Source organism: Amblyraja radiata, chromosome 1, assembly GCF_010909765.2.
Source record: "Amblyraja radiata isolate CabotCenter1 chromosome 1, sAmbRad1.1.pri, whole genome shotgun sequence".
Classification (NCBI taxonomy): domain Eukaryota; kingdom Metazoa; phylum Chordata; class Chondrichthyes; order Rajiformes; family Rajidae; genus Amblyraja; species Amblyraja radiata.
In genome coordinates, this window is record NC_045956.1 from 108,119,515 (window position 1) to 108,147,194 (window position 27,680).

The following is a 27,680-nucleotide window of genomic DNA, read 5'->3' on the forward strand; positions in this document are numbered from 1 at the left end:
CAAACCCAAAGGTCTTTTCAATAGAAATAAGTTTATTTTTGTTACTGCAAGCTAAAAAAGCAAATTATTCTATTTTATAATAACAGGTTGTATTATGTTGTTTAACGGTTTTGTTAAAAATACTAAAGGTTGTATTTTGTTATAAAAGGGTCAATTCTATTGTTTAATAGTTTTGTTGTACAAGTCAATAGAAGTGATTGCTTGTCAATTTAAATGATCACCCACAGGGAAGATAGCAGTTGTGTATTTAAGAGACAATGGTGTCTGATTTACTGTTGGAAATTGTTTATTTCCCCTCTGTTTAAATTCAAGACAGTTTTTACCTGGTGTTCTAGTTCCTGGTCAAAATTGTGAAATAACCAATTTAGCCCGTGTAATGTAAATAGTGTGCCATTATTCATCACGTTATTTTCTATTTGTGTTGTGGAAACATGTCAAAATTATGAGGTAAATATATAGTACATAGTCAGTATTTGTGTCCCATTGGGTGCGCTAAAACAGGAGGAGAGCAAGGTGAGCAAGAGGATATTTATAGATCCGAGTAGATTTTTCATGCAAATGTATGATCTTTGATAGTGGGTGTCATCTGTAATGATCTCCCAGAGGAGGTGGTAGAGGCTGAAACAGTAACACTTACAAGGCTTCTTGATATGTTCTTGAATGACCAGGGATAGAAAGAAATAGAATGAATGCAGGCAAGTGGGATTAGTATAGATTTTTTAAATGCAAAAATCAACTTTTTTAGAATAAAAATATATACAAAACAAATTCCAGTCATTCTCAGCATCTATACATTAATCAGTGTCATACCCAGTAGTGTTTGCACCCATCTTTAAACACAACTCCCTTGCCACCCATCTGGCCCCCTGGGGTGATATCCCATCCCTTGTCCAGCTCCGGTTGCCTAGGCGTTGGCTGCACCGCGCTTCAGTATCGACAGGCACGACGTTCGCCATAGACGCGGTAGAACTCTGAAAAGTGTTAGTACCCGAGGATATGTCGGCATTAATTTTAGCAAAGAGATAGCAAGAGTGACTTTTAAAGTCACCAGGATCGCTGCACCCAATGGGTAAGCCTTAAAAAGTGTCAAAATTAGATGGAACTGGCTTGACTTAAAGTGTTACCACAGCCTTGACCTCGGTACAATCCGGCCATTGGCCACCTTTAACCTCCACCAGTAAACAGCGGTGGGTCGCACCAACACTGACTGAAGGGTCGGTCGCCCTGGTACTCGGCCTAGTGATTTACTGCGGCGACGAGGTTGTGGTTTAATTTGGTGGGTGTGGTGGGGGTGGGGGGGGGGAGAGTAAAGTTAAAGACAGTTGTGGAGTGGAGAGAAAAGCTAAAGGGGGAAGAGAGATGCGCGAAGACGCTGTCAATGCGGAAGCATCAGGCGCAGCTTACGTTTGCTTCAGGCCTGGGCACGGTGATCAGTTGCCCTAGGACGAGAGGAGCGGTGGGCACTATTGATAGTGGAGGCGAGAACTGACTGACTGACTGACGGCAGCAGCGAAGGTATTGACGGAAGAAGTGGGCACCGACTGGCCGTGTTGGAGGCAGTGGAGGAGTGGAGCGACTGGCAGAGGAGGAGGAGGAGTGGAGCGACTGGCAGAGGAGGAGGAGGAGTGGTGGAGTAGTAGTAGAGCGACTGGCAGCAGAGGAGGAGTAGTAGTAGTGGAGCGACTGGCAGCAGAGGCAGAGGAGGAGGAGGAGTGGAGCGACTGGCAGAGGAGGAGGAGGAGGAGGAGGAGTGGAGCGACTGGCAGAGGAGGAGGAGTGGTGGAGTAGTAGTAGAGCGACTGGCAGCAGAGGAGGAGTAGTAGTAGTGGAGCGACTGGCAGAGGCAGAGTGGAGCGACTGGCAGCAGAGGCAGAGGAGGAGTGGAGCGACTGGCAGAGGAGGAGGAGGAGTAGTGGAGCGACTGGCAGCAGAGGCAGAGGAGGAGGAGGAGTGGAGCGACTGGCAGCAGAGGAGGAGTAGTAGTGGAGCGACTGGCAGAGGAGGAGGAGGAGTAGTGGAGCAACTGGCAGCAGAGGCAGAGGAGGAGGAGTAGTAGTGGAGCGACTGGCAGCAGAGGCAGAGGAGGAGGAGGAGTGGAGCGACTGGCAGCAGAGGCAGAGGAGGAGTAGTAGTGGAGCGACTGGCAGAGGCAGAGGAGGAGGAGGAGTGGTGGAGCGGCGGGTCGGTAGCGACTGGTGGCCGCTGCCACCACACACGCCCTTTGACGCGCAGGCAGCCAACGGGCGCGGCGCAGGGGCGGGACTCCCGTCCGCAGTTACCGGCTGACTGGCTTTCCCGGCACGAACCGAGCGGTTGTCCAGCGGCGTCCTGTCTGTCCGCCCGTCCGTCCGCCCGCCTGTCTCCTCACTGCACTGAAAATGCACGCCGATGCAGTCAGTAAGTACCAGCTCGCCTTCATATCACTCCCCTCCCCTCCCCGTCGTCGGCAGCAGCATCCAGCCGGAGGTCCCTTTAAAACAAATCCGGTGTGAATCGCCATCCTTTCACACCACCCCCAATATCGCTCTGTTTTAGTTTTTTTACGTGACTGGTAAGAGAAGCAATGGCGCAGCTCTTATTATGTTATTTGCCATCCTATTCCCCCCTCTCTGTGAAGCGCTGGCTGATTGTTTCCCCGTTCTGCTGATCGGTTGAGGGCGAAGAACGGTAATGTGATAAGTACGCACTGATAAAATAAAATGGGGCAAATTAGCCCCAGTACTGGCAAGTGGGCCTGAGCATTCTTCCCCTCCTCCTCCTTCTTCTTTCCCCCCCAACACCAACACCACAGTTGTGGGGGTGGGGACATTAACTCTGCTGCAAAGCTTTAGTTTGAGTTGCATTTATTTCAGGCTTTTCAAGGAGAGAGGAGGAGGGGGGTGAAACAACTGGCCTTACGTCAGCACGTCAGCGCAAAGCCCGTGACGTATTCTGGGAATTGTAGTTATGTGACGACACGTTCTTTGGTTACGCGGTGCAGCCCGTCACAAGTGAACTGCAACCCCCACAGTGCTTTGCGCGCGGGAGCCGGGGGGGGGGCGGGGGGGAAGTCTCATTATAATCCCTTCCCACTTGGAGGCGGAGCTCCCCCTTCCCACCTCTGACCGGCAGGCAAGCTCTGCATGCACGCCAGCCTGCACAAACTTCGCTTTTGTTTGGTTGGCCTCAGTGTCAGTCATTAAAATAATTTGTATTTCTTGGCTCATATATTTTCACTTTTTTTGTGAACGTGAATTATTTTAATTACTCTCTCCGCTCTTGGCATATTCACCCACTGGTGTGGCTATGCAAGATATGGTGATCATTCTGCGTTCAGGTCAGTTGGGTTTTCCTTGTATTTGGCTTTTTAGTTGTCTCTTGTAGAATGTTGCCATTAGTGCGATACAGTGATGTAATTTTTTGGGTCTTAACCAACTGAAAATGTTTCGTGTTTGTTTGCTGTCAACTGTTTAACCTATATTTGATTTGGATGCATCGACTAACATCCTCAATCAGTAACAAATTCTCAAATCTGAGTCGTGTTTCAAGTCCTTAATGTAACGTTTTTCAGTCTGCGTTTTCCTAATTTAGATTTCAGGCACTCATCACCATAGTAATCCATTTGTTATACGTCTGTTGTCCCCGATTTGTTTCCGTGTGTTAAAATTGACTGATCTGATTCTAAGTAAAAAAAACACAAAGTGCCGGAGGAACTCTGGTCCGGCAGTATCTCTGGAGAATATAAATAGGCGACGATCCGATTCCAGTTGTTCACTTGTTCTTCTAATTGGGCTAGTGATACCTTCGTAGGAATATTCAATGTTCAGTTCACGATTTATAAAATGAAACCTTTAACTGGGAAATATAACCTGGAATGTTCTGTTTTAAATCTTTTTATTTGAATTTCACAGCAATTTGCATACATACAATGATAACAGACAGTGACAGTCATGGCATAATTGTGCAACAGTATGTAAGCGACCCTCAAAGCCCTTACCCTTACCCCCCTTCAACCCACCCGAATCAGGTCGGAACCAAACGGGGACAAACAACACTCGCATACATACACACAAATATGGTAAGATAAACGAAACAAAAAGTACTAAAAAAAATAAAATAAAAAAATAAATAAAAAGGGGGTCACTAATAACAGTAAATAAGTAAGTAATTAAATAAATAAGTGTGGGGGGGGGGGGTGTTAAGGGGAGAGCAGCTGCAGTAGAGCAGAACAATGGTGGAGAGCACTCAGTCCTCTTCCGAGTCCGGGGACAAGTTGAGAGAGTTAACAAGTTCCAAGAAAGGATTCCATGTATCTAGGAATGTCTTGGTAGAGCCTTTGAGAGAGAACCTAAGTTTTTCAAGCTTTAAATTGTAAAGCACCTCCTTAATCCAGCGGGTGTGTGTCGGGGGACAGGTGAGCCTCCAGTTAAGCAAGATCAGTCTCCAGGCTAACAAGGTTGTAAAAGCTAGAACCCGTTTCACCGCAACAGAGAGGTTGGTGTTGGGAGGGGTACCGAAAATGGCTGACACTGGGTTTGGAGGAATAGTCTGGCCGTAGGCTCTGCTTATCAAGTCGAAAGCACTCCTCCAAAAGGCTGCTAGCTTAGGGCAAGACCAAAACATATGGCTATGGTTGGCAGGAGATTGATTACATCTGTTGCAGGTGTCCCTAACAGCGGGGTAAATTCTAGATAATCTTGCATTTGTGTAGTGGACTTTGTGAAGGACTTTGCATTGGATTAGGCCATGACGGGCACATATGGAGGAAGAATGGGTCAAGTCCAAGGCAGAGTCCCATTGCTGGTCTGTTAGTTTCGTATTCAGCTCACCCTCCCACGCAGCTTTTAATGAGGTATGAGGTTTCAATATAACCGACCCTAACAAGTTATACAAAACAGAGATGCATTTTTAAATAGAGATTTGATGTAGAATATTTTGGGTCTAACGTAAGAATTCTATCAAGTTCTACATGGTAGAAATTGTTCTGTTATAGTTCTACCACGTGGAACAGAATGTAGGGAAAATCTAACATGCAACTGGTTCAATATACTTCAAATTTAAAAGAATGCCTGGTATATTTTAAACAATTAATTCAATGGAAATAGTTTATAATTGGAATAGAAAATCAAATGGAATTTTTAAATACTCAACATTCTGGACAATACAGATCCGTATCATTTGAAAACCTGAACCACCTGAGTTATATTAATACATAACATCAACAAAAATACACATTTATTTATTTTCTTGCCTTTGACTGTCAGTCAACATCATTGCACAGACTGGGAAGCAATTTTGTTTTAATTGTGTACTGACTCTTGCATGCACTACTGATTTAACACGAGGTGAAATTAAATGCATACTGGAGACAGCACAGCCTTGTGGTAATATGGAATGATCCAAGAGTAGGTTCTCAAATGATTGGCATCGATGACTGATTATTACTTACGATTCCAATCTATACACAATAACTTACATTTTATAGACAATAGGTGTAGGAGTAGGCCATTAGGCCATTCAATTTGATCATGGCTGATAATCCCCAGTATCCCGTTCCTGCCTTCTCCCCATATCCCCTGACTCCGCTATCTTTAAGAGCCTTTCTAGCTCTCTCTTGAAAGTATCCAGCGAACTGGCCTCCATCGCCCTCTGAGGCAGAGAATTCCACAGACTCACAACTCTCTGTGAGGAAAAAGTGTTTCCTCGTCTCCATTCTGAATGGCTTACCCCTTATTCTTAAACTGTGGCCCCTGATTCTGGACTCCCCCAATATCGGGTATATGTTTCCTGCCTCTAGCGTGTCCAAACCCTTAATAATCTTATATGTTTCAATAAGACATCCTCTCATCCTTCTAAACTCCAGAGTATACAAGCCCAGCCGCTCCATTCTCTCAACATATGACAGTCCCGCCATCCTGGGAATTAACCTTGTAAACCAACGCTGCACTCCCTCAATAGCAAGAATGTTCTTCCTCAAATTAGGGGACCAAAACTGCACACAATACTCCAGGTGTGGTCTCACTAGGGCCCTATACAACTCCAGAAGGACCTCTTTGCTCCTATACTCAACTATGCTTACTTTCATTGACTGATGAACAAGGACCCCCAGATCCCGTTGTACTTCCCCTTTTCCCAACTTGACACCATTTAGATAGTAATCTGCCTTCCTGTTTTTGCTACCAAAGTGGATAACCTCACATTTATCCACATTAAACTGCAACTGCCATGCATCTGCCCACTCACCCTACTTGTCCAAGTCACCCTGTTTTTCCTCATCTCAGTATAAAACGGCCTACACCATATTCTTAAAATGTGATCCCTGGTTCTGGACATCAGGAACATGTTTCCTGCATCTAGCCTGTCCAATCCCCTCAGAATTTTCTATGTTTCTATAAGATCCCCTCTCATAGAAACATAGAAAATATGTTTATCCACATTTATCCACATTATACTGCATCGGCCATGCGTTTGCCCACTCACCCAACCTATCCAAGTCACCCTGCATTCTCATAGCATCCTCCTCACAGTTCACCCTGCCACCCAGCTTTGTGTCATCTGCAAATTTGCTAATGTTACTTTGAATCCCTTCATCTAAATCGTTGATGTATATTATAAATAACTGCGGTTCCAGCACTGAGCCTTACGGTACCCCACTAGTCACTGCCTGCCATTCTGAAAGGGACCCGTTAATCCCTACTCTGTTTCCTGTCTACCAAACAAATTTCTATCCATGTCAGCACTCTACCCCCAATACCATGTGCCCTAACTTTGCCCACTAATCTTCTATGTGGGACCTTATCAAATGCTTTCTGAAAGTCCAGGTACACTACATCCACTGGCTCTCCCTTGTCCATTTTCCTAGTTACATCCTCAAATAATTTCATAAGATTAGTCAAGCATGATTTCCCCTTCATAAATCCATGCTGACTCGGACCGATACTGTTACTGCGATCCAAATGTGCCACTATTTCATCTTTTATAATTGACTCCAGTATCTATCCCCACCACTGATGTCAGGCTAACTGGTCTATAATTCCCTGTTTTCTCTCTCCAGCCTTTCTTTAAAAGTGGGATAACATTAGCTACCCTCCAATCTACAGGAACTGATCCTGAATCTATAGAACATTGGAAAATTATCACCCACGATTGCATCCACGATTTCTGGAGCCACTTCCTTAAGCACCCTGGGATTCTGACCAATCAGTACCCCGTTCCTGTTTTTTCCCCATATCCCTTGTTTCAGTTAGCCCTAAGAGCTAAATCTAACTCTCTTGAAAACATCCAGTGAATTAGCCTCCACTGCCTTCTGTGGCAGAGAATTCCACAGATACACAACTCTCTGGGTGAAAATGTTTTTCCTCATCTCAGTATAAAACGGCCTACACCATATTCTTAAAATGTGATCCCTGGTTCTGGACATCAGGAACATGTTTCCTGCATCTAGCCTGTCCAATCCCCTCAGAATTTTCTATGTTTCTATAAGATCCCCTCTCATAGAAACATAGAAAATATGTTTATCCACATTTATCCACATTATACTGCATCGGCCATGCGTTTGCCCACTCACCCAACCTATCCAAGTCACCTTGCAGCCTCCTAGCATCCTCCTCACAGCTAACACTGCCCCCCAGCTTTGTGTCATCTGCAAACTTGGAGATGTTGCATTCAATTCCCTCCTCCAGATCATTAATATATATTGTAAATAGCTGGGGTCCCAGCACAGAGCCTTGCAGTACCCCATTAGTCAATGCCTGCCATTCTGAAAAGGACCCGTTTACACCTGCTCTTTGCTTCCTGTCTGCCAGCCAGTTTTCTATCCATATCAATACTGAACCCCCAATACCGTTTGCTTTAAGTTTGCATACTAATCTCTTATGTGGGACCTTGTCGAAATCCTTCTGAAAGTCCAGATATAGCACATCCACTGGTTCTCCCTTATCCACTATACTAGTTACATCCTCGAAAAATTCTATAAGATTCGTCAGACATGATTTACCTTTCATAAATCCATGCTGACTTTGTCCAGTGATTTCACCACTTTCCAAATGTGCTGCTATCCCATCTTTAACAACTGAATCTAGCATTTTCCCCGCTACCCATTTTAGACTGGGTTTACATTTGTTATCCTTCAGTCCACAGGAATTGATTCAGAGTCGAGAGAACATTGGAAAATGATCACCAATGCATCCACGATTTCGCGGGCCACCTTCTTGAGTACTCTGGGATGTAGACCATCAGGCCCTGGGGATTTATCAACCTTCAATCCCATCAGTCTACCCAACACTATTTCCTGCCTAATGTGGATTTCGTTCAGTTCCTTTGTCACCCCAGATCCTCTGGCCACTAGTACATCAGGAAGATTGTTTGTGCCCTCCTTAGTGAAGATGGATCCAAAGTACTTATTCAACTCATCTGCCATTTCCTTGTTCCCCATAATAAATTCACTTTTTTCATTCTTCAAGGGTCCAACTTTGGTCTTAACTAATTTTTTACTCTTCACATACCTAAAGAAGCTTTTACTTTCTTCCTTTATATTCTTAGCTAGCTTACCCTTCGTACCTCATCTTTTCTCCCCATTTTGCCTTTTTAGTTATCTTCTGTTGCTCTTTAATCATTACCTAATCCTCTTCCTTCCCGCTCATCTTTGCTAGGTTGTTCTTCTCTTTTATTTTTATATTGTCCCTGATGTCCCTTGTCAGCCAGTCGCCCCTTACTCCCCTTGGAATCTTTCTTCCCCTTTGGAATGAACTGATCCTGCACCTTTTGTATTATTCCCAGAAATACCTGCCATTTTGAAGAAAGACCAGTGCTAGAGTATCTCAGCAGGTCAGGCCTGGAGAACATGGATATGGACCTGTTCTCAGACTGATTGTGCTAGGGCAGGAGAAAGCTGGAAAGGAGACAAAGCTTACCAAATGATAGCCAGAAACACCACAGATGAGCACCAGGCCATAATCTCACAGACAATTTCAGATTTCATCACTTCAGGCTATCTGCCTTCCACGGCCTCCAAGTTTATCGTTTCCCAACCCCGCTCAACCCGGTTTTACCTTCTCCCCAAAATCCATAAACACAACTGTCCTGGCAACCCATTGTTTCTGCCTGTTCCTGTACCATTGAAATGATTTCCACGTACCTGTCCAATCTCTCCCAACCTATCTTCCACTTTCTGAGCCCCCCCCCCCCTCATCTTTACTATGGACGTTCAGTCACTCTACACCTCCATTTCCCACCAGGAAGGCATTAACACCCTCTGTTACTTCCTCGACTAAAGAACCATCCAATTTTTCCTCTAACATTCTACTCCACCTAGTAGAACATTCTACTCCACCTAACATTCCTCACCCATAACAACTTCTCCTTCGAATCCTCCCACTTCCTCCCTGGACACAATCCCCGTTGGCGTACACTGACCTTATCCCCGAACTCTATCTCCGTTACATTGATGACTGCATTGGTGCTACCTCCTGCACCCATGCAGAACTCATGGACTTCTTCAACTTCGCCACCAATTTCCATCCTGCATTCAAATTTACATGGACCATCTCCGACACCTCCCACCCCTTTCTTGATCTCACAGTCTCCATAACATAGAAAATAAGTGCAGGAGTAGACCATTTGGCCCTTTGAGCCAGCACCGCCATTCAATGTGATCATGGCTGATCATCTAAAATCAGTACCCCGTTCCTGCTTTTTCCCCATATCCCTTGTTTCAGTTATCCTGAAGAGCTAAATCTAACTCTCTCTTGAAAACATCCAGTGAATTGGCCTGTGGCAGAGAATTCCACAGATTCACAACTCTCTGGGTGAAAAAGTTTTTCCTCATCTCAGTATAAAATGGCCTACACCATATTCTTAAACTGTGACCCCTGGTTCTGGACTCCCCACAACATCAGGAACATGTTTCCTGCATCTAGCTTGTCCAATCCCCTCAGAATTTTCTATGTTTCTATAAGATTCCCTCTCATAGAAACATAGAAAATAGGTGCAGGAGTAGGCCATTCGGCCCTTCGAGCCTGCACCGCCATTCAATATGATCATGGCTGATCATCCAACTCAGTATCCTGTACCTGCCTTCTCTCCATACCCCCTGATCCCTTTAGCCACAAGGGCCACATCTAACTCCCTCTTAAATATAGCCAATGAACTGGCCTCAACTACCTTCTATGGCAGAGAATTCCACAGATTCACCACTCTCTGTGTGAAAAAAGTTTTTCTCATCTCAGTCCTAAAAGACTTCCCATTATCCTTAAACTGACCCCTTGTTCTGGACATCCCCAACATCGGGAACAATCTTCCTGCATCTAGCCTGTCCAACCGCTTAAAGAATTTTGTAAGTTTCTATAAGATCCCCCCTCAATCTTCTAGATTCTAGCGAGTACAAGCCAAGTCTGTCCAGTCTTTCTTCATATGAAAGTCCTGATATCCCAGGAATCAGTCTGGTGAACCTTCTCTGCACTCCCTCTATGGCAGATTATGAGATCAAAACTGCAATGCTCCAGGTGTGGTCTCACCAAGACCCTGTACAACTGCAGTAGAACCTCCCTGCTCCTATACTCAAATCCTCTTGCTATGAATGCCAACATACCATTCGCTTTCTTCACTGCCTGCTGCACCTGCATGCCCACTTTCAATGACTGGTGTACCATGACACCCAGGTCTCGTTGCATCTCCCCTTTTCCTAATCTGCCACCATTCAGATAATAGTCTACTTTCCTGTTTTTGCCACCAAAGTGGATAACCTCACATTTATCCACATTATACTGCATCTGCCATGCATTTGCCCACTCACCCAACCTATCCAAGTCACCTTGCAGCCTCCTAGCATTCTCCTCACAGCTAACACTGCCCCGCAGCTTCGTGTCATCTGCAAACTTGGAGATGTTGCATTCAATTCCCTCGTCCTGATCATTAATATATATTGTAAATAGCTGGGGTCCCAGCACTGAGCCTTGCGGTACCCCACTAGTCACTGCCTGCCATTGTGAAAAGGACCCGTTTACTCCTACTCTTTGCTTCCTGTCTGCCAGCCAGTTCTCTATCCACATCAATACTGAACCCCCAATACCGTGTGCTTTAAGTTTGTATACTACTCTCTTATGTGGGACCTTGTCGAAAGCCTTCTGAAAGTCCAGATATAACACATCCACTGGTTCTCCCTTATCCACTCTACTAGTTACATCCTTGAAAAATTCTATAAGATTTGTCAGACATGATTACCTTTCATAAATTCATGCTGGCTTTGTCCAATGAACTCACCACTTTCCAAATGTGCTGCTATCCCATCTTTAATAACTGACTAGCATTTTCCCCACTACCAAGTCAAGTCAAGTCAAGTCTACCGATGTTAGACTAACTGGTCTGTAATTCCCCGTTTTCTTTCTCCCTCCCTTTTTAAAAAGTGGGTTTACATTTGCTATCCTCCAGTCCACAGGAATTGATCCAGAGTCGAGAGAACATTGGAAAATGATCACCAATGCATCCACGATTTCTTGGGCCACCTCCTTGAGTACTCTGGGATGCAGACCATCAGGCCCTGGGGATTTATCTGCCTTCAGTCCCAAAAGTTTACCTAACACAATTTCCTGACTAAGGTTTCAAGGTCAGTTTATTGTCACATGTACCAATTAAGGTACAGTGAAATTTAAGTTACCATACAGCCCTACTAAGTGAAAAGCAACAAGACACACAACCATATAAAAGTTAACATAAACATCCATCACAGTGGATTCCACATTCCTCAATGTAATGGAAGGCAATAAAGTTCAATCTCCCTCTTCGTTCTCCCACCGTCGGGGCAGTCAAACCATCCATAGTCGAGGCCATCAAAGCTCCCACAGCTGACGATCGAAGCCCCCCTTCGGGGTGATCGAAACTTCTTCATCGGGACGGTTGAAACACTCTCCGCGGCTTGGAGCTCCCGAGTCGACCTCTTCTTACCAGAGGCCGCCGGCTTCATGATGTTAAAGTCCACAGGCCCTGCAGTTGGAGCTTTGATCCCCGGCAAAGGGATCGCAAGCTCCATGATGTTAAAGTCCCGCAGACTCCCGCGGCTTGGAGCGCCGGGTCTGTCTCCAGGAAAGGCCGCCAACTCCATGATGTTAGACCGCAGTGGGGACGGAGATACGATACGGAAAACAGTTGCATCTCAGTCGAGGGAAGAGATTGAAAAAAGTTTCCCCCGACCCCGCCCCCCAGATAAAACAAACCAAGGAACACTAAAACATACTTTTAACATACTAAAAATAACAAAAAGAAGAAAGGACAGACAGACTGTTGGCGAGGCAGCCACTGCTGGTGGCGCCACCCAGTGTTGTGGATTCCCTTCAGTTCCTCCCTTTCACTAGATCCTCGGTCCCCTAATATTTCTGGGAGATTATTTGTGTCTTCCTTAGTGAAGACGGAACCGAAGTACTCGCTTAACTGTTCTGCCATTTCCTTGTTTCACGTTATAATTTCACCTGTCTCTGATTGTAAGGGACCTACATTTGTCTTCGCTAATCTTTTCCTTTAAATAAAATCTAAATAAGCTTTTACAGTCAGTTTTTATATTCCCTGCAAGATTTCTTTCATGCTCTTTTTCCCCCCTCTTAATTAACCCCTTGTCCTCCTCTGAGTTCTAAATTTCTCCCAGTCCTCCGGTTTGCTGCTTCCTCTGGCCAATTTATATGCCTTTTCTTCGGATTTAACACTATCCATGATTTTCCTCGTTAGCCACGATTGAGTCGCCTTCTCAGTTTTTTTTTGTTGCCAGTTTGGGATGAACAATTTTTGGAGATCATCCATGCGGTCTTTAAATCTTTGCCATTGAATCACACTACTTGGATTTATGTACCTGTTTTTTTTATTTGTAATTTTTTGTATAATTTTAAGAATGTTTTATGTACTGCTGTGTTGTACCTTTTCTGAATACTCCATTTTGAGGATTGGTCATTTTTCTTATAAGAAATAGAAGCATCAATAGGCAGTTTGATCCTTTCTGCTTTCTCTACCACTCCGTAAGATCATTGGTCTGAAGAAGAGTCTCGACCTGAAACGTCACCCATTCCTTCTTTCCAGAGATGCTGCCTGTCCTGCTGAGTTGCTTCTGCATCCTTCATGTAACTTTATAAGCCCTATTTAAATTTTGTATGTCAAGGAGATTGCCTCGCATTCATCTAAACTTGAAACAAAATACTTTCCAGGAAATGTGTCTGATTTGGTCGGGGTAGGTCATTTTGCCATTCAATCATCCTTTGTATTCAGTAATATTAAGTTTGATCTTGTACCATAAATCCACTTTTTCCATTTGATTTCAACATCCCTGAATGTGCTTGAAGATCGAGTTAAGGCTAGTCTGTTTAATCACTCTTCCCCTGGGACAATTCACAATCCTAGGAATCAATTTCATGAACTTTTATTGCACTCCTCCAATGACAAGTATGTCCAACTTTGGATTATGATGCAAAGCGGCACAATGACATAGCTTATAGAGCTGCTTCTGAACAGCACAGTGACCTTGGATTTAAAAAAAGGTAATTTGTATGTCAGTGTGGACTCGATAGGCTAAAAGGCAGGTTTCTGTACTCTATGATTCTACAAAACCAGTACATACTATTCAAAATGGAGTCTCTGCGAGTCTTATGTAATTGCAGTAAGATGTCTTTAGTCTTGTATCCAAACCATTTTGCAGTCAAGACCAATGTGCTTCCAATTACTTACTGGAACTGCCTCATAGTTTTCACTAATATGCGTGCAAAGATACTCTTCGATCTGTCTGATTCCCTCCAGACCTACGATTGTCAATCTTATTTTAAAAAATGTACTTTTTCTATTTTTTTACAATCCTAATGTACAACTTCACTTTTGTTTCATTTGTTATGTATTTGCCCATTAACGTACCTGCGGCATTTATCTCACTACTTTCTCCCTTTAGTTAGTATTATCAGCAAAATTTGTTCACTGCATCCAAATCATTGTTGTAGATTGTGAAGATGTGTCCCAGCACTGATTCCTGCAGCATCCCACTAACCCGAAAATGATCTGATTTACATCCTAACCTGAAAATGATCTGATTTTTCCACCCTATCTCAATCCACGGCAGCATATTACCCAACTCTGATTTTATTAAATAACTGGACCAAGTGCAGACCTGTTGGGTCTGCTCAGCCAACACACCCGGTCCCTACCCGTTGCCCCCACGGGAGGCGTGGCGGGCAGAGGGAGCGGGGGAAGGCAGAGAGGGAGGGGGTAGAGTGTGGGGGGTACGTTATCACAGAGGAGGGCTGGTTCCCGAACGCAATACTTCCTCGCTCCCGGTTCCAGGCAAGGCCCAAGTGGGGGGGGTGATGTCATTTGCAGCGCAGGCAAGAAGACAGCAATTTTTTCCGGGTTTTGAACATTTTCTGACGGAACATGTAAACACTTTACTGTTATCGCGTTGTTTTTTCGAGAAGATGTGATTATACGCGAACAAACACACACACGATCAAACACACACACATCAAGATCCGACTTTTAATAGGAATGTGATGTAATTTGAGACTTGTTCTCAAAGATCTTCAGAAAGTCCACCTTAACAACTGCTTTGCCCTGTTCCACATCCTCAATAATAGATTTTTGCATTTTTCGTATTACTTAAGTCAGGGCAACTGGTCTGTCATTCCCTGTTTTCTCAGTTTAAAAAAAAAGTATAATTATGTATGGTATCTTCTGCTCTTTGGAAAACCTTCCAGAAATATAGATTTTTTTGAAGATGACAGCCAGTGCATCTGCTATCTCAATATCATTCCTTTGGAATCCCTGCAATTCCAGTCATCAAGATCTGGGTGTTTATTTGCTTGCAATCCAATAATCTCACTAATCTTTGTACTACCGCTAGTTTTTGTTTTTACAACTAATTTCCTTTAGATATATTGTTCTTCAATATTTCTTGAAGATTTCTGTTTTCCGTTATTTCCTTTCTCCTATTTCAGTCTGCAAGGTTTCCTAATGCTTTCACTTTTGCATGCCTATATATCTATTTATTGAAAATACTATTAATTAAATACTTATTTGCAATACTTTTTAATCTAGATCTTTAGGTAATCCAGATATGAGAAGCATTCACAGGGCAAGGATCGCTGTTGCCTGGCACATGTTTTTCTTGCCAAGTTTTGTGTGTGGGACTTTTTTCCTTACCCAGTACCATACTAAAACAAAGACTGATTGTGGTATCTTGCGGTGTGAAAAAAGGCTGGCTGGTTTCCTGTTTTACAAAAAATCCTTCGCAAAGTGCAGTCCAGAATTACCATGCAGCATTTCTTGGGACTGAACTGTTTGAAATACAGCTCATCAGTCATTAGTGTTTTTGCACACTTGGTATTTTTAAATGTGGAAACGTATCTAAGATTTATTCCAAATCCTTCTGTGCTTCTCTTCCATCAGGATTTATTTATGGTAAGAGAGGTTGGGGGAAATGTAATAGACACAGTTGAGGCATTTGAATTTTGGCTGTGCAAATAGAATTTGTTAGACCTAATTAGCTGTAATGCAGGCAGGAAATTGCAAATCTTTTTATTTTCAAAGTGGAAATCAGTTTACTTTTCAATTGAAATAGACATTGAAGCTGATTATTATACGATTTGAGGTAGTTTGCATGTAGGAATTATTTTCTCTACATTTCTGTAATTTCCTAAAAACAAGTGGATTTTACCAAAACCAGAAACCTAAAAAAGTGCAATTTAAGATAATGTTGCCTGCCCAGTGTCTTCTGATATATTTCCATCGGTAACTTTAGTATATACTAGACCAAGTGCAGACCCGTTGGGTCTGCTCCCCCTATGCAAGATTCCACCATTCACCCGTTCCCCCAGCGCAATTTAGCACCACTCGCGCATAGCCCCCAACTGCGCAGGCGCGGCTCATTTCTCCTCATCCCCCAGCACTTCCCCCTCCTCCTTCGCCCTCCCTCTTCAATCCCTAGAGAGGGAGAGGGGTAGAAGGAGGGAGGTAGAGAAGGATGGGGAGGGGGTAGAGAGGGGGAGGGAGAGAGGGTGGTAGTGAGGGAGGGGGGGTAGAGTGGGAGGGGGGTAGAGAGTGGGAGGGAGGGTAGTGATGGAGGTGGCGAGAGAGGGTGTAGACGTGGCAACTCCTCTCCCTACCCCCTCCTCTCCCTCAATCCTCCCACTCTCCCTCCTCACCTCCCCAGGATCTTTCCAGTTTAGGGCCCGACTTCATCTTCGTGCTCATCCCTGACTCCGGACCCAGGCTCGTCCTTGGTTCCAGCAGCGGCTTATTTCTCGGTCCCGGTCTCGGCCCCATCCCAAGCCCCGGGCTCGGCCCTCACTCCAGCACCAGGCTCGGCTCCAGCCCAGGCCCAGTCCCCGGGCTTGGCCTGTGGCACCACCCTCTCCACCAGGTACTGGGCGGCGTCGGGCGGCAGCAGCCGCTGCCACTCCACGTTCACCGTGAGCGTGGAGTGCCCCTCCCACCCGGACGGAGTGTCTCGTCCTGCCTTGCGAGTGCATTGTGACGTCACTCTGATTTATTTTTTTTCCAATGTGGGTGAGTTTGAAGAAAACGGGCTGTTTTTTAAATTTCCAGGATTAATAACTTTGGAAATATAGGTGGGAAAGCGACGGGAAGATGTTTATTGCCACCACGGGAAAAATGTGAGTAGGATGTGTGAAAATGGGAAGACTGGCCTATCGTTTGGAAGAAGATAGGAAAACCAGATTGACACAGAGACATATCGTGGGCACAAACTCAAACAATAGGAACACTTTTAGTATTATATAGATATGCTATAATTTATTTAGCCTAAAATAGCACATTGTGGATACATAGTCATTGAGTAATACAGTGCAGAAACAAGCCCTTTGGCCCAACTCAAAATTGCTTCTTGGTTTCCCTTGTAGCTTTTAATTTGGTTAATTCAAACAATTGAATGTTTTAAAGTATACAATCATCATAAATTTGTAATATTTGTTGACAATATATCACAGGAATGTTTTCTAGCGTAGACTGGGAAAATAAAATAAAAGTCATTGCATTAGCAATGGCAGATATCTAATTACATTTCTTAATGCTCAGCAGAAGTATGTCCTTCTGCGAATCAGGGAATTGTCCATGGTTAGTTAACAAAGGTCAAGACAAAAACTAGTGGTCGACCAGCTAAAAAGCAAATGAAGAAAATTGATAGTAAATGAGCAAATAATATTAAAATAGCAAGAACCTTTATGGATATATAAATAAAGAGTGCAGCTAAGTATGGGACCGCTAGGGTGTGAGACAAAGGAATTAATAACTGGAGATGAGCAAATGGCAGATAAGTAGGTGACTGTGCATCGGTGGACACAGTGGAAGACACTGCAAACCCCTCAAAGACAACAGGAAGGTTGGTTTCAATTAAGAGGGAAGAACTTGTTCAAGAGGGCAAGTAAGCGTAGAATTTGTTGTTGGGAAGTCTATAGTCAAGAAGAACAAAAGGTATTTAGTTTAGAAAAACTAATGCAATCAAACCCAGTTTTAAATGTTTGATTCAATTTGCTTGAGTATTTTCAGGGTATAACAAGCAACATTTACGGAGGGGGTGTGCAGATGAGAGAATTTGAGTTTGCAGAAGCATTTGACAAGGTTCTGTAAAAAAACAAAAGGCTGGTGCACAAGATAAGACGTGTTGTTGGGAGAAAGATGTGCTAATGTGGATTGATCACTTATTACGTAGAGGACAGTCTGAATAAATGGGCCTTTTATTGTTTGACCTGCAATGGCATCACTAGTCGCAGGCCCTCAGTTATTTACTGTTTTCATGTAAGAAATCCAAGTGTGCTGGTGACAAGAAAATAGATGGGAGGACAAGCTGCAATGAAAATATTTGACTTCTGCCAAGGGATAGATAAGTGGGATGGATGACTTAAAACTTGGCAAATGGATCTAAGTCTGAGGTCATGTACACGTGGGTAGGAGAAATGTAAATTCAGATTTAAATGGAGCGAGACTGCTAATGAGAGTGTAGAGGGGTTTGGGTGCTCTGCACATGGATGACAAAAAATGCCACCTGGCAGGTAACGTAATTAGGAAGAGAAATGCATATTGTCCTTGAATGCTTGGGGTCAGAATTTAGAAATTAATTTTACCCTAGATACCACACCTGACATTGCGTGGGTTAGCATGCTGGCAATTATGATTTGCATTTATTTCCATTCAATTGGGTTTTATAACACTCCTTATAAATTAAAAAGTTTAACTTGTTCCATTAATATTAGAGGGTTAAAATTGTGTAGCTTAACTAAAGTTACCAATGAAAACATGCACAAGGAATATAAATGTATATATTTTTCATATATTGAATATTTTTCATAAATCTTCCCCCACTCACCTTAAACCTCTGTCCTCTGGTTCTCAGTTCTCCTACTGTGCGTAAAAGAATCTGTGCATCTACCTTTTTCTATTATCTCATTATCTTGTACACCTCTACAAGATCACCTGTTTATCCTGTGCTCCAAGGAGAAAAGTTCCAGCCTACCCCACTCTTTCCTATAGGCCCTCAAGTCCCAGCAACATCCTTGTAAATATCAATGTTGATTTCAACTTGATTTCAGTGTTGAATGTTTTCTTTTCTCTTGAATCCACTGTAATAATATATATATCCTTCTGCCTCATTAAATGCATATAGCAAAACTAAGTTGAGTCGGCAAATGAAACTGCTTGAATTGAAAAGGTGAATCAGATGTGATCATTGTTACCTGTAGAATGAAGACATTTTCCCTAACGGTGTTGCCAGTCACTGTTGTATTCTCAATTTTATGTGTTAGTAAGTTTTGAACTGATAATTTGTGCAATTGCATCGTTTTGATGGATCCAAATTACTGCGTTGCATGGTGGAGCTTCTTTCAGTTAAAGATTATAAAAGACCACAGCTAGTTGGTGTGAGATATGTGCAGCTGATCAATGTCTGTCCATAGATTTGTTTTGTGGGAAGCCTTGAAAGAAGTGTTTATTCATGGATGGCACAATCTTATTTATTTTTTTAGTGCTAATATTGATCTATCATACAGCCATTGTTAAATCAAATAGTGTTAAGTGAGGATTTTGGGAAATCAGCTTGCATCAGATCATGAAGTGATGTAACAATTCCACCCAGGCTTTTCATCAAAATCATGGGCAGCATGGTCGCGCAGTTGCTAGAGCTGCTGCCTCACAGTGCCAGAGACCCAGGTTCGATCCTAACCTCGGGTGCTGTCTGTGCAGAGTTTGCACATTCTCCCTGTGACTGTGTGGGTTTCCAACAGGTCCCTCCCACATCTCAAAGACGTGCAAGTTTGTAGGTTAATTGGCGTCTGTAAATTGCCTATCGTGTGTAGGGAATGTATGAGAAAGTGGAATAACAGAACTAGTGTGAACATGTTATTGATGATCGGCATAGACTTGGTAGCCAAAGGGCCTGTTCCCATGCCATATACCCAAAACTAAATAATTCCTGTTGAGTCTCTGGTGTTTAATTTCTCCCTTTCCTAATTTGAGTAAATTCAAAGCAGACTCTCTTGCTGATGGATTACTTGTCAAATGCAGCTGCAAATTGATTTAAAAGTGTAATCCTTCCACATTTTCCCAAATATATGATGCTTTAAAACAAGCTTACAATTCATCTGCTTTAATACCTCTGAATTGCTAGTAGTATTTGATGAAACTCTCCAGTTCGCACTAAAGTAACACTTCCTATTAATTTTATTACGGTTTCTAAAATCTCGTAGCGTTTAAACTAGTGTTTCAATGGCTACTTTATGAGCTGTTATACAGTCATCCCAGACAAGAAGTTTGCAGTCAATCAGAATTTTTGTTCTTTGTCATTCTCAAATCAATGTTGCATATTGGACTGTCCAAATTCATCAAATTTAAATGGAGATTACAAGCCTTCCTGTGTTGACACAATGCCTGATGAGACCCCAGGAAGGCAATTATGTTTTGTCTTTGAACTTTAGCCAGATATAAATGAATAAGGAAACTTTTTTCCTGTTCCACCTGAAGCATCCAAACAAAAATGCCTTGGTCATCATTAATAGTAATCAAGGAATTTATTTGATATCTCTCTAAACTCCAGAATATATTCACCTAACTGGTTTAAATTGTGGTTGTTCACCCACAGAAACTTGCAGCACAAATGTCCAGCTTCTCTTCATGGGTCTGGTTGACCAAAAACAATCTGGCTTGGATCGACCCAAATATTTAGTATCTGAAAAAGAAATCTCATTATTTTACATAGTTGAATAGGAACCTAATTTTAATTTCATCAAGTACACATCCTTATTCTAGACCTTAATTACATGCAGAATTTCAGATTTCTAGGCTATGTGTGGGACATAGATGTTCTTTTTTATTATTTATCTTTGTAAATTGCTTTAATATTTCACCCAAAGTGTTGGTGAGGCAGTACCTTGGTCCTCTTACTTTAAGAGGCTAGGAGGCAGTCCAGAAAAGAGTCACTAGGTTAATTCTCATTAGATGAGAGTCTTGTCCTATCACAAATGGCTAAAAATGGTTGACTTTATTCTTTGGAATTTTAGAAGTTGGGTGATCTTTTTGAAGATGCTGAGGGATTTGGTAAGGTTGATGTTGAGATGTTTTCACTACATCTCAAGGATCAACATTGAACGAGAGAACATAGTTACATAGGGGGCAGTGAGTTAAAACTGAAGTGCAAAGGAAAACAACTTCTCATCAAGATTAGTGAATCTCTAGAATTCTGTAATCCAGATGGTTTTGGATCCTGGATCAGTAGAGACATTTAAGGAGGTGGTGGATAAATGCTTCAAAGTTTGGGAAGTGAATGTTATGTGGAACTTGTGTAGAAGAGGAATTTGGGCATAGATCAGCCATGATCATATTGACTGGCAAGGCAGCTTCAGAGGCCAGATGCTTATTCTTGTTCCAATTTTCTGATGTGTATTCTTGTGAATCGATTTAATTTTTCCAAATCTATTCTGTTTAAAAATAAATCACATTCTTCAATCATTCAATTGGGGACATTTTATGACTTATCTTTCAATGTTTACCACTACCAGTCCAGAGACCTCGGGACTACAGCGATATCCAGGGAATGGAGGGATAGGAGACCTGTGCAGGCAGATGGGATTAGTTTATCTTGGCATTATTTTTGGCACAGATATTGTGGGCCAAAGGCCCTGTTTCTGTGCGGTGCTGTTCTATGATCTATGAACCATTGTTAATTTTAAACTTTTTTTTCCTTCTCTCCTAGATTTTCCATTAACTTCTCACCTGTCTACACTGGCCAATATTCACAAGATTTACCACACCTTAAACAAACTGGTAACTTAATTTTTATTCATATTTGGCAGTTCAGAGTGATTCTCCTGAAGTGTTAAGGAGTTTGGCATCTTATGAAAGTGGATTAATTGCCGGGCTAGATGAGTATTTCAAGTTGTCAAAAGAAGCAATGGAAGAAATTGTCACAGCTCTGAATATTATTTTTCAATTTCTTTGGCTACCGGAGTACCAGCATATTGGCAAATGATTGGATGCCTGCCACCGTCACACCATTGTATAAAAAAAAAGGAAAAGGGGATGGTTCAATTTTGATGGAGATATCATTGAAATTAATTCAAAAAGACAATTCACAGAATAATCAGAGCCAGAAAGGGGGGGGGGGGGAGAGAGAGGTGAGAGCAGTGCTGAGGGATGTATACACATTGAGTGATGTGGAGGAGCAGTGGAACCTCAGAGTGCATGTACAGAGTTCCTTAAATGTAGCAACACCGATCAATGCTTAAAATATGGGCTGGTTTTATTGGCTCATGGCCTGATATACAAAAGCAGGGAAGTTCTAGTCACCAGGCAGGATGTGATTGCACCAGGGAGGATTTAGAGGAAGTTTATAAGTATTAGCTAAGTGATAAGCTAACATTGTTTTTGGAATAATGGAGGCTGGGTTGAAACAGAAGTCCAAAAGACAGAGGGCACAGTTCTAAATGCCTTTGGTTGAAGGTGTTGAGGGGAGATGAGGAAATGTCTTTTTTTTCCTTCCGCGGCTGTGTTAGGATTCTGAAATATTTGCCTAAAACGTGTGATAGAAGCAGAAGCCGTTGTCATATTTAAACAAATATACTTGCATGTGCATTTGAAGAACTGTAACCTTAAGGACTGTAGCCCTTGTGCTGAATGACAGCATTTGGTTAAGTAGATTTTTTCTAGGTGCTACGAACTCTAACTAAACTACGAACTGCCATGATTGTGCTACAAACTTCGGTTTTGGTTTGCACTATATTATGTTTTTTTTATTGATGGGATTTTTTTTGGTTTATTATCTTATCCATTGAGTAATGAGTTTACAAACATGTGGTGCTGCTGCAAATAAGAATTCCATTGTTCTGTTTTGGTACATATGACAATAAAACACTTGACACTCTTGATGTTATATATTCGGCAATTCCATGAGTCAGTGATAATTGTATTCATAATATTTCTTCAACCAGATTGATAAATAGAAGTCTGAAATGGGTGGAATGGCTTGTGTAGTTGACAGTGACCAATGTGTGGGGTTTATTGCTATGGTTACATATTTCTGAAAGCAAGATTTGTGGCTGTATTGATTTAAAGATCAATTAATTAATTGTGTAGACTATTATAGAGAACAGGAAAAACAATTGAAGATAGGCCAAAATGCTGGAGTAACTCAGCGGGACAGGCAGCATCTCTGGAGAGAAGGAATGGGTGACGTTTCGGGTCGAGCCTTCTTCAGACTGATGTTGGGAGTGGGCGGGACAGAGATAGAATGTAGTCGGAGACAGTAAGACTGGTGGGAGAACTGAGGAGGGGATGGAGAGAGAGAGGGAAAGCAAGGGCTGTTTGAAGTTAGAGAAGTCACTGTTCATACCGCTGGGGTGTAAGCTTCCCAAGGGAAATATGAGGTGCTGTTCCTCCAATTTGTGCTGGGCCTCACTCTGACAATGGAGGAGGCCCAGGACAGAAAGGTCAGATTTGGAATGGGAGGGGGAGTTAAAGTGCTGAGCAACCGGGAGATCTGGTAGGATGATCGGACTGAGCGGAGGTGTTCAGTCAAACGATCGCCCAGCCTGTGCTAGGTCTTGCCGATGTACAGTTGACACCTGGAACAGCGGATACAGTAAATGAGGTTGGAGGAGGTGCAAGTGAACCTCTGCCTCACCTGAAATGACTGTCGGGGTCCTTGGATGGAGTCGAGGGGGGAGGCAAAGGGACATGTGTTGCATCTCCTGTGGTTGCAGGGGAAAGTACCTGGGGAAGGGGTGGTTTGGGTGTGAAGGGACGAGTTGATCAGTGAGTTGCGGATGGAACGGTCTCTGCGGAATGCAGAAAGGGGTGGAGATGGGAAGATGTGGCCAGTAGTCGGATCCCATTGGTGTCAAATGTTTTGGAGGATTATATGCTGTATGCGATGGCTAATGGGATGAAGGTGAGGACAAGAGGGACTCTGTTCTTGTTAAGAATAGGGGGAGGGGGAGCAAGAGCAAGAGCAGAGTTGCGGGATATCGAGGAGACGCTAATGAGAGCCTCGTCTATAATGGAAGAGGGGAAGAATGAGGACAGATCCAATGATCTAGTATGGGAAAACCTCATCCTGGGCGCTGATGCAGGAAAAACAATTGTGTGGTTTGCAGTGTGTAGATTAAGGTGGGGGTGTGGTGGCAGATTTAGTGTGGGGGCAACAATAGAGAACCATAAAAAGGGAAATAAACTGATCAAAACAGAGCTTTGATAGACTGAGGAATTTGGCTGATGTGTGTGTGTGTGTGTGTGTGTGTGTGTATATAATATATCTTATAAGTATATATCAAATCAAGAGATTGCAAAACCATTTAAAACAGTGACAATTCAAGTTGAATAGCATTCGACGGCATCATTTCGCTGATCACTTGTGCTCGGTCCATCAAGGTCTACTGGATGTCCCGGTTGCAAGCCACTTTAACTCCCCTCCCCATTCCCTTACTGACTTTTCTGTCTTGGGCCGCCTTCATTGCCAGATTGAAGCGAATTGCAGGACTAGCATCTCATATTTTGCTTGGATAGTTTATAACTCGGCCATATGAACATTGAATTCTCCAATTTTGGGTAATTTTTCCCTGTTTCCCACCCCGTCCCCCACTTCCTGCACTAAATGTTTGTTAACCAGTTCCACAGTTTGCAACGATGTACCCCTCTTGGGCTCACACCGTCTCCAGCCAACAATTAAATTAACTTGTTTATTCTTGTGCATGAGGGATTTTCCCACTGGTTTACTTTCAGTTGATATAGCGAGATGAGAGTCGCATCATTTCGTGTCCATCCGTCCGCATCCCAGTGTGGCTTTCTTATTTTGAATTGAAGGACTTTATTCCTGACAACATGTGGATTGAATATATATATATATTATCTAAAGAAGGTTTAAAAAGTATTGTAAATATCTGTCTAGCATTGTTTTTAATGTGTGCCGATTGATACAGTAAAAGTTCAAATTAGTGTCCTTTACTGTACAGAAAACACTATTTGAGTCATCTTTGATCATCCGTTTGTTTCAGACAGATTCATCAACATTTAACCTTTCAAAAGTCTTTGCTCATTATGAATTTTCAGTTTCATTTGCGTCATCAATTTTCCAGATTGAATTTTTGTATTGTACAGGTGCACAACCTTTTATCCAAAAGCCTTGGGACCAGACACTTTTCGTAATTCAGAATTTGTCGGCCTTCGGAATGGAAATTTTTTAGCGTAGATTTTAATGGCTGGCTCAGTGGTAGAGTGCTCGGCTCATATCCGCAAGGTCGCGAGTTTGCGCCTTGATCCCGGCAGTTACTCGATCGCGAGTTTGAGTCTTCAATGTAGTTTTTTCTTTCAGAATAAATGTTTGTATGAAATGCAGTGTAGGAGAGGTGTACTGACTGTGTGGGCAGAACTTTGGAAGTGATTGCCCACCAGTCTAAAAAGCCGCTGTGTCTCCCTGTCCCTGGGATAGCAGGGGGCGATCAAACAGCACAATACCCCCCTCCCCCTCCAACTCCAGAGGAATCCGCTCCCCAATGGGCCGCTACGGCGACAAGTGGCAGTTTGCCCACAGCCCGAGTTGCGCCCCCTCATCCGCCACCCCAAGAACAAGACGTACCTTGCACACCATCAGCTTCTGCCCCTACGTGTTCCTCTGGAGTTGGAGCGGGGCTGGGCTGGAGTTGCTGCTGGCTGTGGGTCTCTGGGATCTCCGTGCTTGCAGTGGGCCTGGGGGTCGGTGTCCCGTTGGTCCTGACGTCTCCGGCCACCCCGCTGGACTGGAGCTGAGACTGGGAACTGTACCGCCCTTGCCCCCTCCCTCTGCAACTGCAAACAACCCCACTCTCCTGCAAGGGCGGTACAGTTCCCGGAGGATGGCAGGTGGCCGGAGACGTCAGGACCAACAGGAACCCGCTCCCCGATGGGCCCCTACGACGCCCCGAGCTGCGCCCCGTCATCCGCAACCCAGGTTCCTCTGTAGTTGGAGCGGGGCTGGGCTGCTGTTGGCTGTGGGTCTCTGGGATCTCCGTGCTTACGGTGGGCCTGGGGGTCGGTGTCCCGATGAGGGGGCGCAGCTCGGGGAATGGCTTCTGGTCGTCCTGACGTCTCCGGCCAGTTTGCAGTTTTCCTCTGGAGTTGGAACGGGGCTGGGCTGCTGCTGGCTGTGGGTCTCTGGGATCTCCGTGCTTGCAGTGGGCCTGGGGGTCGGTGTCCCGTTGGTCCTGACGTCTCCGGTGACTGGCACTGACCTGCTGTCATCGCCGACGTGAAGACAGTGCAAAGTCCCCGCGCCGGTGCAATGGGCAGGGAGCTGGAGAGGGGAGGGAAGGGGTCACACACATGGCCGGGAAGCAGAGGGGTGTAGGTGGGGTGAAACTGAAGGGAGCGACAATCTGCTGCTGCCTGCCCCGCTGAGTTAAAAAGTTCCCACGCAAGACTCACGATACACTGTGTATCGTGAGTCTACCGTGGGAACTTTTTAACTCAGCGGGCAGGCAGCAGCATATTGTCAATTATTAACCCTCCCGTGCAATATACCCTCACCTTCTCTTTTATGAATGGGGATTTAGTTCCCCTTTCTTCGAGGACCGACCGCAGGTTCCGCTGTCACCTCTGCGGGCCGCCCTCGGTGAACGTTTTTAAGGACCTTTCTTCAAGGACCGAAAAAATGTCCGCTATTCGGAGGTTTTCGTTATTTGGATCTTCGGATAAAAGGTTGTGCACCTGTACAATGGTAGGAACCATAGTGTATAAGCGCATTCTAGATTTTCTATTTGATGCGCATCATGTTTTGTTGGCACGACAATGGCAAACAAGATGCAGCCTGAGAAAACTAGCCAGCAGATGTGTCTTGTAATCATGGCAGAGTTCAGCAAATATAGTGCACATGAAGAAATTATAGTGGACGTGAATTGGTAGATGCTGATATATAGTCGCCAAAATATACACCTTAGTTCAATGATTCAGCAAGATGATGGTTACTTTTAAAATTTCCATCTTGTAGTCTATATACACTGCAGTTGCATCTCCAAATCCTTATCTGGCTACTGTGATATTTGCGGCTATTTCAAAAACGTAAGGTAAATAATGTCGTTAAAAATGTTTTCAGTTCCCCACTTGTCTTTCTATAAATGTTCTTCTAGTTAAAGATCACCTGGTCCTTCCTAGGTAGACACAAGATGCTGAAGTAACTCAGCAGGTGAGGCAGCATCTCTGGAGAGAAGGAATGGGCGACGTTTCGGGTCGAGATCCTTCTTCAGACTGATGTCAGTGGAGGGGCCGGGACAAAGATAGAATTTAGGCAGAGACAGTAAGACTAGTGGGGAGAACTGGGAAGGGGATGGAGAGAGAAAGCAAGGGCTATCTGAAGTTGGAGAAGTCAATGTTCATACCGCTGGGGTGTAAACTCCGTTCCCTCCATAACTCCCTGGTCAACTCGTCCCTTCCCACCAAAACAACCCCCTCCCCAGGTACTTTCCCCTGCAACTGCAGGAGATGCAACACCTGTCCCTTTACCTCTCCCCTCGACTCCATCCAAGGACCCAAACAGTCTTTCCAGGTGAGGCAGAGGTTCACTTGCACCTCCTACAACCTCATCTACTGTATCCGCTGTTTCAGGTGTCAACTTCTCTACATCTGCGAGACCAAGCACAGGCTCGGCGATCATTTCGCTGAACACCTCCTCTCAGTCCATCTTAACCTACCAGTAACCCGCTGAGTTACTCCAGCATTTTGTGTCTACCTTTGATTTAAACCAGCATCTGCAGTTCTTTCTTACACCTGGTCCTTCCTGTTCATCTTGTTCTAGGTTGGGTGTGGGACAGTGTAAAAGCCATTTAGCTGATATTCAACAAATATTTAGTGATAATGACCAATTTTGGGTGAGCTCTGCACTGCATGGGATGGTTTTTTAATTTGATTTAACTTATTGGATTGGTATTTTAGTTTGTTTAGAGAAACTGCGCGAAAACAGGCCCTTCAGCCCACCTAGTCTGCCCTGACCAGCGATACCCGCACATTAACACTACCTTACACACACTGGGAACAATTTTACATTCATATCAAGCCAATTAACCTACGAACCTGTACGTCTTTGGAGTGTGGGAGGAAACCGAAGATCTTGGAGAAAACCCACGCAGGTCATGGGGAGAATGTACAAATTCCGTACAGACAGCACCTGTAGTCAGGATCGAACCCAGCTCTACTGCTGTGCCACTCTATTGGAC

General features: G+C 43.8%; 1 protein-coding gene across 3 annotated transcripts in view; it reads left to right on the forward strand.

Annotated features, from left to right (window-relative positions):
* Positions 1-2,149: 2,149 nt before the first annotated feature.
* dcun1d4 (defective in cullin neddylation 1 domain containing 4) overlaps positions 2,150-27,680 on the forward strand; it is a 68,371-nt gene continuing 42,840 nt past the window's right edge. Inside the window, exons 1-2 of one of the 3 annotated variants that reach the window (XM_033028420.1) lie at positions 2,150-2,397; positions 21,197-21,267. In XM_033028420.1, coding sequence (XP_032884311.1) covers positions 2,379-2,397; positions 21,197-21,267 — 90 coding nt within the window. In that variant the 5' untranslated portion in view covers positions 2,150-2,378. Of the gene's footprint in view, positions 2,398-3,119; positions 3,317-21,196; positions 21,268-27,680 lie in introns of those variants that run through there. The other 2 variants (XM_033028403.1, XM_033028413.1) reach the window with 2 other exon arrangements.